Source organism: Lethenteron reissneri, chromosome 8, assembly GCF_015708825.2.
Source record: "Lethenteron reissneri isolate LAM-NWPU_2019-01 chromosome 8, ASM1570882v1, whole genome shotgun sequence".
Lineage (NCBI taxonomy): Eukaryota > Metazoa > Chordata > Hyperoartia > Petromyzontiformes > Petromyzontidae > Lethenteron > Lethenteron reissneri.
The window spans coordinates 6305250-6316897 of NC_083786.1; the positions used below are offsets into that span (position 1 = coordinate 6305250).

The 11648-nt window shown below is 49.9% G+C and overlaps 1 protein-coding gene across 1 annotated transcript; it reads right to left on the reverse strand.

Moving 5' to 3' along the window:
* Positions 1-399: 399 nt before the first annotated feature.
* FIBP (FGF1 intracellular binding protein) lies at positions 400-10689 on the reverse strand. The gene is made up of 10 exons (XM_061581765.1): positions 10151-10689; positions 7306-7507; positions 5948-6074; positions 4971-5071; positions 4286-4419; positions 3903-4011; positions 3379-3442; positions 2141-2227; positions 1277-1374; positions 400-1169 (listed from the first exon to the last, which is right to left on the reverse strand). Exons 1-10 carry the CDS (start codon positions 10233-10235, stop codon positions 1100-1102), a joined length of 1077 nt encoding a protein of 358 aa, XP_061437749.1. The 5' UTR covers positions 10236-10689; the 3' UTR covers positions 400-1099.
* Positions 10690-11648: the final 959 nt, after the last annotated feature.

Sequence of the window (11648 nt, forward strand, 5' to 3'; positions counted from 1 at the left end):
ACTGCGCCATCACTCGTACAACATCACCCTCTCGCACACACACAACACACACACGTTCACACATCAACGCGCAGATCCCAACTCCACCAAGCGCTCAGCGGTGCCCAGAAAATGGGCAAAGCGTGTCCAATGTGGAGACTTTGTCCCATGGCGCGAGACCGCTGCCTGCACCGCGTGCCACCTCAACCCCAGACACCCATCGCGCGCGATTTCCAAAAGACTCCAAGTACGACCGATTACTTTTGATTATTCTTCCACTGCTTACCGAGAGTAATCGTTGGAATTGAAGCAGCAGCTAACCGTGCCGCGCATCAAGGGATGGTTGTTGCGAAAAGGTATTACTATTATGTCTAAAGTCATGTCGGTGAGCTTATATAACGAAAAAAATAGCAACAATCACAAGGTTTAACAGTCACATGTTAAGTCACTTTCAATGACAGGAAAAGACTGTGATAATTAATTAACCTATTATTTATTATAGTCATAACTACTGGTGTTGATTAGACATGCCTCATAGGCACTTAACACAGCCATGGGTACCAAATATACAATCAACTGATAGGAAAGTTAATTTCTCCCAGCAAAAACAAAATACAGTTTTAGTCCCTCGGCTTACGAACCTCTGGGCTAAAGACGTTTCTCATTTCACCTGGCGTAACGCACTTTCTATCTCTTACCTGTTACCCATGACGCCCCACAAGGGCACACGCCAAGTTGTAACTCAGCCACGTGACGAGGGGGCCTTAGCAGCCAGCGTCGAGATATAGCCTCATCCCACCCACACACCGCGAAATCCAACCCCAGTTGTCAACCACTGATGTCAGCCGTTGCTTGCAACCTCCGTGGCCAATGGCTGCTGTCAACCGCTGTTGTTGTCTATCGCTTAACGACGTCAGCAACTTGCGAGCGGATACCTGAGGAGCAAGGGGAGGATTTCTACTTCAAAGTTAACTCCTCTCCACAAGCGCCGTGTGAACATGGTTGGTGGGGAGCAACGGCGGGACTGGTGGGCTGTCCCGGTTGCTCCTCCTCCGTGCCGGTGGCTCTCAACTCAGGGCAGTGCTCTCGGTGGCGACAGCGCCTGCGCCGCTGCAGCCGCTCACTCGTGGTACATCTTGAGGACGCAGCTGCGGACGGTGCCCATGTAGCGCTCCCACAGCAGCTGGTGCCTGTGTGCACATATACACGCACGCACATGTACATGCGTGTACTTCACACTCAAGGACGCATACGCACGCGGGTAAACGAGCACGCAAAGCACGCATTGTAAACGTACTTGAAGGCGTCCAGCGCGCTGGCGGAGTTGGCGTACTGCGTCAGGAAGAGCCGCACGTCATTGTGGCTCCATCGATCGGCACGGCAGGGCTCGATGAACTAACGCGCACACACACACAGAGCGCACACGGTGGTCAAGACTAACAAGAGAGCGGCAGCTAAAGGACGGCTCGCGTCCGTGTGGACGTCAACCGCGTTAACTGGAGCGATGGAATCAGCTCGTATACAGGCGCTAGGTGGATTGTAACATCCCAAGATCTTGAGTGATGGTGATATCTCGGGGAGGTGTTCATCCGGTAGTGAACAAGGTTGATAATGATGACTTGCACACGCACTTGGAAACTAGTTCTACCTTAGCCAAGTGAGAGCCGCATGGCAGGCACGTGCAGGCAGTAGACGCCAAACCAAGGTGCCTCGTTTGGTGGTATCGAATCTCGGGGTAAGGGCTGTTCGTGACCACCCATCAAGGCAAGAACGGCACACGAGGGCTTGGCGTAGTCAAAACCATGACCAGCCGATTTATCTCCCGAGCGTTGTTCTTTACACACCACACCTCACCCACATCCCCACGCACACATAGAACAGACCCCACACTTACATATACACACAAACTTCCACACCCACGTATCCACACAAAGATTCCCCATATAGCCATCAATAGACTGTTAGGCCAAGTGCTGCTAGCGAGCACTTATGAAGGCCTGCACGGTGGAGGGGGGGGCTAATACCACACCCACCTTTGTCTCCCCAGTGTTGACATTTCCACACCACACCTGGGGGAGGCCCAGGCTTGGTTCAAACATTCGCCACTATTTTTGGCCGTGAGCCGGAATCCAACGCGGGTCGCGGAGTTCACAGGGCTCACCTTCTCGACGAGGTCGATGAAGAAGTCTCGCACGTCCTTGCTGTGCATGAGCTTCACGGCGATGTTCACGATCCCGCGAGACAGCGCCTGCCGTCACAGCTCAATTTAGAAAGCCGAGGACGAGCATCGGTGTTTTGTGCGAGGGCGTGCGTGTTTGTACGAAAGTTTCTCTCGTCTTCTTCCCCCCCTCCCCACCGTTATCCCGATCGCACTATCGGCGTCATGTCACCAGATGAAGGGGTCCGTTTGAGCAGCGCGGCCCCCTCGTGGTACAGCCGGGGCCAGAAATGTAAAGGGACTTTGTGAATGAAACGGAAGGGAGCCCGCAATAAGGGGGAGTCTATCAACTTGGAGTGCTCAAGAGCACGAGCGGAGAGGACCCAGGGACCACGGTTTACAGTCATACAACCCATGGCCATGTGAGGCCTTCCACTTCGTTTCTGGTGTTTGTTCCACTCACCTCTGAAGAGGATCTGCTCTGCGTCTTGTACTGAGTGACAGATCTCTCTCTCTCCGCTTCCTCTCTCTAGAGGCGTCCTCTTAAGTGTTCATAATTGAGAGTGTGTGTCTGTTATTGTTTATACCCTGCTACGATAGAAATGACTTTGCTGATGAGTCTTGAGGATTGTGGGTAGCAGGCTGGAGGAAGAGATGTGGCAGGGGCGGGCACAGAGCACCCGTCTCAAAACCCTCTTTCTGCACCACGTTTCGTGCCCTGGTGGGAATTGCGCGTGTTTTAATACCTTTGAAAGAGAGGTCCTAAGCTCCGCTAGCCTGACCTGAAATAAACCGACTTCAAAATGGCCAACAAAGCGACACTAACCTGCGACTGCAAGCCTCTTTATCTGCTTTGCTACGCAATGCGTTCACGAGCCTGTCAAAGAATTCTAAAGTCCTGTAGTGCTGCACGAGCGTCAAGTCAACACGGAGAACGGGCGCCAGGGCCCAGTGCAGTTTCGACGGCAGTCTCTCTACAGTACGGCGATGCTGCGCGTGCGTACACGACCCCGCCTGATCATGCACATTTGGCGGCCTCCGTAAAACCCGTGCCCCCTAAGGCTCAGGAGAATTTCCCAAGCTGATGGTCGGATAAGGCCGAAACGTGATACGGGGGGCAGCAGGCAAGCCCAACTGCGGTGGGAGATGTTCTAAATTTTTTAACGGCTACTTTGAACCAAACTGTAAATGTTATGTTAAAAAACATGGGGATTTGAGGGTGGGTTCATTAAAATAAGCACCTTGAAGCTCGCCTCCATTTCGCTGAAGACGGTGATCTTGCCTCTAAGTGTGGTGCACACCAAGCTGTGGACACAAACACAAAAGTTCCCCTATGTAGCCTCAACAGACTGTTGGGGCAAGGGCTATTAGCGAGCACCCCCAGCTGCCTTTGTCTCCTGAGTGGCGATATTTACACACCACACCAGGTACTCATTTGAGGCTGAGACGATTTAGGGGAGGCCCAGGATGAGTTCAGATATTCTTCACTGGTGTTGGCCGTGAGCGGGAATCAGTCGCCAGGTTCATAGCACAGTGCGCTAACCGCTCCGCTACACACACACTTACACACAAATGCATACGCACATTCAGCAAGTTTATCTCAAAGCAGAAAATGCAGACACGTGCCTCCCCCATGTTACACATGGCTGCAGTGCAGCTGCGTTCGCTCACAGCACACAGCCCATTCCCACAGCTAGGAGTGGTGGAGACATGGCAAGGCACGAGATCATCACAAGAGGTCAGAACAAGGTCCAGCAGGGGCCACCTCTTATGCTGGTCCAGCAGATCTTTGTCGGAGATGAGCACCTTCAGGTCCTTGAGATCCTGCAGGAACTCTCGATCGAGATCCACGTCCATGTCATCCTCCTGTGGACCTGTAGCCAGGGGGTGGCGGGGGGCAAGGGGGTCAGCTGTTAAGGGTCAGGTGCCGAGTTTAAATCAAATGGCTTCAAGGCGGAAAACATCTTGCTGACCAGATGGCGAATAAAGTTTTTTTGTTATACTTTTCCCTTATCTTATCAAGACTGTACGATCACCGTGTCCATTATTCATCATCGCCATCAGGTGATATTTCGGGCAATGGGTCATTGCCCAAAATTTATCCCATCATTAGTAAACAGCGCCCACTCACTGACAGCCCCCACTCACCGACGGCACCCAACGTCCAGTTCTGGATGAGCTGCTCGGCGCAGAATGCAAAGTCCTCGAACGTGAGATACAGGAGCTTCTTCTTTCCGGTCTCGAAGCGGTTGTTGGTGAAAAACACGATTGCCGCATAGTCCCTGCGGATCACACGCGCTTGGTCAGCTGACATCGCAGCCCCCCCTGCGCCAGTGAGTGAACACCGCCCAAAGCACCGTGTCGAATGAGTCCGCCGTGGGTCGCTGAATCATGTCCGTATTGGGTCACCTGGCTATTGGGTGAGCGTGTGTGGGTGGGTGGCTCACCCTGTTCATCTGTCTCTCACCTCCCCAACGTATTTGTCTCACCTGGGCAGTGTGTGCAGCTATGTATGGTTCACATGATCAGGTTGTGTATGTGTGTGGTTCACCTGCCCAATTTGTGTGTCACTATGCATGCGTACTCGTGTGTTTAGCCCACCGAGCTAGTATGTGCATGTGGTGTGATGAGTGTGCGTATTGTTCACCCGGCCAATATGTGTGTGTACGTAACGGCTAGTGTATCTCACATGGCTGGTTTGTGTATTGCTTACCTGATTAGCGTACATGTGTGGTGTATGTGTGTGGTGCCCATGTACTGTGGTGTGTGTGTGTGGTCCGCCTGGCTAGTTTGTGCAGTTATCTCACCTGGCTAGTGTAGTGTGTCACCTCACCTGGACAGCTTCCTGGACAGAAGGAAGTGCTGTTGGATGTTGTCCACCAGTGCACCCTTCATCTCCTCCACCACTTTGAAGACTCGCTTAAAGTTGTCAAACTAAATCAAATGCAGAACAAGACACATTCCGGCTCGGTTCATAATACGTGAATTGTTGGTTCACACGGTGTTCAGAGTTTGGCCTAAATTGGACCCAAACAATTCCATGCTACCTCACCATATTCTATTCTAGATGGCAGTGAGGGTGAGTGAGACGGTGGTTTGAGTAATGGAGATACTGACAAGTTTGATGGAGACGATGGTGAGAGTGCCGGAGATGGCCATGATGGTGACAGACAATATTGAGATGGCGATGATTGCGAGAGTGATGGAGATGATGGTGACAGTGATGGAGATGAGTGGTGAGGGAAATAAAGATGTTTGTGAGTGACGGAAATGGCACGAATGATGGTGAGGCAAATTATGATCAGAATGATGTAGATGATGGTGGCAGAGATAGCGATACGGGTCAAGGAGATGATGGTGACTGGTCATGATGGCAACAGCAATGAACATGGTGGCAAGGACAATAGAGATGGTGGTAACAGTGGCAAAAGTAATAGCGGCCAGGGTGATGGAGATGGGTGATAAGATGGAGATGATGGTGGCAACGGTGACTGGTCACGATGGCAACAGCGATGAACATGGTGGCAAGGACAACAGAGATGGTGGTAACAGTGGCAAAAGTAATAGCGGCCAGGGTGATGGAGATGGGTGATAAGATGGAGATGATGGTGGCAACGGTGACTGGTCACGATGGCAACAGCGATGAACATGGTGGCAAGGACAACAGAGATGGTGGTAAGAGTGGCAAAAGTAATAGCGGCCAGGGTGATGGAGATGGGTGATAAGATGGAGATGATGGTGGCAACAGTGAAGGATGTGGACAAGAATTTGCAGCGCGTGGAGCGAAATATGGGAGAGTGCGGGATGGACCTGGCGACGGCAGCTGCGGAGCGTGACGCCCGTCTTGGCGCTCACGTCGTCCAAGTCTTTCTTGGTCCCCTTGGAGAGCTTCTTGCCAAGCACCTCGCGCACAAACGCCTCGTCAAACTCGTAGTACCTGGCCATGCGTGGGAGGAGCCCCAGAATGGGTTACGCGAAGAGGAGGAGGCAGTGGGATGTGGAAATAGGAATGTGTTTGTTTGCCATTAAAATAGATGGCTTGTGATGTAGCTGCACACCCCATTGTATTTTTGTTATTGGAATAACGTACTTTACGTGCAGGAGGTTAAAGTAGAGAGATTCAATTAGACTTTTCTGGGTTAATAAATGGTATTGTAATTCATCATCATCGTCTGTCTGCCATGGTTCTCTTTTTTCGTCAGAATTACGGTTTTGTCTAATCTCAACTCTTTCCCTTTTAGATCGGGAGCCGCTGCATCTATCCAGCTGGTTGTCTATGTTCCCCAAAACCATTTTCCTTCCACATTATAATCACTTTCATGAAGACGTGGTGCGCTTTGAACCACATCTGAACACCACAAAGCAACTGCGGCCGCATATTATGTCAGTGGAATATTGCGACTGTGGCTATCACCGCCAAACTATGGAGCACATTATCCAGCAATGAACTCAACACATTTGCAAATAATACTGCCTGAGAAGGAAAAACATATAATAGACTTGGCACCACAGCCAATGCAGTATTACCAAATAGTATTATCATCCAGCAATGCCCAAAGCTTCACTCATTCGCTGGCAGCATCTCAAGATATTCACATCACTCCTGTAACCCTTAACTGGATCAGCAAACTCGTATGTATGTATGTTGAACTTTTCTCGCACCTTACGTACCCTGTCATGCTAATCAAAGGTGCAGGGGAAGGGCAACAAACTAAACACAAAAATCAGCTAAAAAATTACGTTTTAATCTATATTTTAAAAGTGCATAACTCCAGTAGCTTCCTCATATCCGCAGGAAGAGCGTTCCAGACGGCCGCAGAAGCACATCTGCAAGCACACGATGCAGTGACCGTCTATGTTCGATGGTTAGTCAAAAATCGCTACAAGGATGACCGGCGTTTGCATGATGGTTTATGCTCCTTGACGAGATTATCAAGGTATTGTGGTTCATTTGTGGCAAGGGCTTTCCGTAATGAGTGCAACCTTATAATGTATTTGTTTGGCAACCGGAAGCCAATGCAGCTCAGCGAGCACTGGACGGACACGGTCCGTATTAACGTAGAACATTGCTCATCACCCTAACCGTACTATTGTAACAAAGGTAAATGTTAATGTTGTCTAGTGCTGTCGACTGCACACAAACCGTGCGCTGCCGTGAGGGAGATTACTTCTCGATGAGCGTGGCACGCATGAGAGGCGGGATCTGGTAGAGCAGCTGGTTGGCCAGCTTGTGCGGCGTGTGCAGCAGGCGCTCCAGCATCTGGCACGAGCGGAACTGGTCCATGGTGTCGCTGTGCAGCAGTGCCATGGTGGCACCCGATCGCTGTAGGAGAGTGCCGCTCTGTGTCCGCATCCCCACCGCGTCGGTCACTGCGGCAGAGGAAACGCAACGGTGGCTAAACGAAGCGTTTCAACGCACTGCCTCAACTCAAGACCCCTATGTCCTTTTTCTGTGGGCAAATGAGCCATGCTGGGGCCGAGCAAGCTTTTCGCAGCTTCGGAGGACCACCAGGCTGTATTTCTAATGCAGAAGCTGAGCCATGCCACAGACGTCACGCATCATAAACGCGCGACCCTAAGGTCACACGCTCAAGAGTACCGAATGATGCAATGGGACCCTTTTTTGTCAAATTCCAGATTTTGGCGGTCATACATGGGTTATTAAAATTATTAAACCAGCACCTGACCCTGCGTGGTCGAGCCAGATTCAGATGGTTTGGTCCTGGCTCGGCACAGTGAATAGCCAGTGGAAAAGCACCTGTACCGTGAGGGCCCCGTGCAGGCTCGGCTCAGATGTGTCAGTGGATAAGGGGTATTATTTGTGCTCGCTTGGGGCTTCTCGGACCACAGTGCTTGTTTCTCCCTTAAGTTCCAAGTGTCCACGATTTAAGTTGACCCAATGTGTGTGTCGATGGTGACCTACCAGGGAATTTACTCAAATAGAGTTTCGTGACAACCATGGGTAATAAACAAAACAAAATTATGTTTTTATAATACAAAGGCTGTACAGCAGTCTTCTTCTTTTGTATGGCTGATGGAGATGCAGAGCAACAACTACAATTTTACATTTAGGTGGTCAAGCCAGATAACTTCGTCAGGATTAGCAGTGTATCGTTGTAATGTGTCTTTCCTATTTGTGGATCGGGCATTGCGTCTTTATATGTTGTAGGTTCTTTCTGGATGGCCACAGGCGCACACTGGAGTTTTTAATTTTCCATTTTTGGATCAGGTATCCGCATCTTCCATGGTTTGTGCAGACGCGATTGAGAATGGGCCATGAGCTTCGTGGAAGATGTACAGCAGTTCAATATTGTAGGTTGCCAATGAACGAGATGAGTATCATTGGGCCTTGGTGATTTGCAAGGCCTTGGTGATTTGCAAGGACTTGGATTTGAGAATCCCTGGAAAGGACAATTTGGAGACCTCGTCTCCAGCAAGCAGGCGTATAAGTCCAACACTCCAGCGAGTGCACTAGTTGAAAAGTATGCAGCACTAATTGAAAAGTGTGCAGCGAAGGATGGGGAGATGCGTTTTTGCAATTGCTTTGAGTGCCAAAAGGGGGATTTGAGAACATTGGCAGGTTATGGTAAATTCAAACTAATATTTGAGAATTCCGCACCTTGATTAAAGGTGAATTACAATTCAAACGGTGTGCTTGTTGGACAGGGCACGTCGTGGCTACAAGTCACGATGGCCGGTGGGCGAGACGAATAACAGCGGAGTGACAGCCAGGGTAGTACGAGGGTTCCAAGAGTTCAGGAGACGGAGCGGTGAAACTGCGTGCAGGTGCTCGAGAACGTCCGGCCCGTGAGCCGTATGAGGTCCGCGAAATCATCTGGTCTGGCCCTGCCAAGGCAACCGCAGGCGGGACTCGAAATTCAATAAATCTAGGAGCAAACCTGGAAAAGTAGTTGTTAGTAGCAGCAACATCATCAATACCAGCTAACATCACACGCCTCGCCAAAGACAAGCAGTTCCAGCCCATCGCATTAGGGGTTAGTTAATTAAATGTTTGACCAAATATAACAGGCTAATTTTTAAGTTGATAATTTTGTATGGCCCGCGAATGATGTTATAAATACAGTAACCAAATGGCCCTTGGCAGAAAAAAGGTTCCCCACCCCTTGTCAACTTGACGACTCAAATACAATCGCAGGATCGTGAGAAACTTTCGTCCGTAGCTGGCGATGATATAAACGCACACAAATAAAGAGATTATGGCTCTTTGCAACGGGCACACATTCCCTCCACCCCCCGCTGTGGCCCTTAACGCACCAGCATCGTCAGGCCATGGTCTATCCACTGCTGGACGAAGGCATCCCTCCCAGAGGTCGCAACCGGGTACCCGATACCCGTTTGCGACCCTGGTGCGGCCGGGTACGGGTACGGGTAGGCCGTGAGTCACTGGTGAGTCACCGTTTGTCACTCATTTCCCAACGTCTTGTCTCTTCTCACAATTCAAGTTCCTAGAATCAACCCACCCGCGCCTGCAACATGGCTTCATCCCAGAGGTCGCAATCAGGTACCCGATACCCGGCCGGGTACGAGTAGGGTACCCGGCCGGGTACGGGTAGAGTACGACCGGGTACGGCCGGGTACGGGTACCCGTTTGCGACCCTGGTGCGGCCGGCTATCGGGTAAGGAATCAAACCCCGTTTGTGACCTCTGCTCCCTCCCCAAGTCGCCACCAATAATCGTGGCCGTGCGAACAACGATCAGCACCACGGACAGACTTGCATCGGGTCCCAACTCCGCGCATTTCCACTCTTGTTACGACCATTAACCATGCTTGAAAATTATAATTAAAATTTTAAAAAAGATATAGAACGCACTTAAATATGGTGACTGCTCTGACCCCTAGATGGCACGCATTTAAACTAACACGAGGCACACAAACGTGTTAGAAGGCCGGACACGGGGTACCCGCGAAGCCTACGGTCTGGCCTGATTTCTCCCCCAGCTTGGGTGGCCCCAGGCCCGCGGGGCTGGGTTCGCCGTACGCGGTCGTCTCACCCGAATGTCCGTCAAGCCAGAGCCGATAAACTTCCTCGTCAATGAGCGTCGTGTTCCCCACGAACACGTCGAGTTCTAGCGCCATGGTAGTCGTCCTTGTTTAGCCGTGTTAGTTGCTGGAAGACGCGAGACGAACGAGACGACGGAGACGGGAGAAGCGGTAGCGGCCCGGGCAGCCACGGCGCTGACGTAGGCCAAGCGGCTTAATTCTCTAATCACTACAGTATAACATTTATAACAACAACAACTACTACGAACAATAATATACGTGACAATGCAATTTGTTTATCCAGGAAAGCCTGACTGTCAAGACTCTGCTTCTAAGAGAGTCCTGCTACATCTGAATGCGTGTAAATGTTCCATGTTTAGCTGCTTTCATCTCGGGCTGTGGAGTGGCCAGCAGATGGCCCACACAGCAATGGATTCTTGTATCGGTCTGTGCGGAGTCGTGAGCGTTCACCTCGCCGCACGTGTGATGGACTGTCGCCAGGTACTCTTGGCTTTATTGGCCTGTCATGTTTCATGCTTTTCGCGCAATGCGCCTTCTCCTGATCCTCTTGTAAAATGAAATATAAATACCAGAACCCACTTGCTGTACTGACATCTGCTGGTCACTTCAAACTTTCAGCGGGTTGAGGAGCTTCAACAAATCTGTACGTGCTCCATCAACCCTTGCCTCCAAAGGAATGGATTGCAGGAGTGCGTTGGGGTGAGGCAATGAGTTACCTGGCTGTAGAATGTTTGTATGTTGAACTTCTTTCGCACCGTGCGTAGTCAACCACGCTCATCGAAGATGCAGGAATAATAATGCGTTACAGTCATCGCATTACCAAAAATCCAGGACGTTTGCTATTTTATTTTTTATCAGAGCTGGACTTGAAACAACACAATATCCTGTGGTCACTTATACAAACTGTAAAGGCCCATTGCCCAAAACATTTCCATTATAATACCTGTCAACCGAGATGGTTTACCCATATTATTGTACAGGGAAATTGAGCTTTGAGGTCCATACGGCATACAGCTGTTTCAATACGGGCACATTTTTGTGTCTTTTTGTGTTTCTCCCTTGTGATGGGATTTTGTAGGATGAACGTTGAGATTTATAAGGGCACGGGGTAACCATTAAGGTCTGAATTGGTTTGTAATAAAGTAGGCATTAATAAGGGGTTGACAGGTATGCATTATATATGTATTCCTTTCAGGGCATTGCTATATTGAATGTTAAATTTTTGCAAAAATTCGTGCTTGCCCCCTTGTGATGAAGCGTAATGATTTGGGGGTGACTATTTAGTTAAAAATAAGATTGTTTTGTCGTTGTGTTTCACTGCAGCACCTTCAGTATCTGCAGGGTTTACATTAACCCAGTGATTCTTAACCTTCACTGCAGCCTTGGGCCCTTTTGGTTCTCAATCGTAAAAAAAAAATGTTAATACAGTACATAGGTTTGATTAAAGAAAGTAGTTGTACCTATGTGCCCGTGGTTAATTTGTTTCGA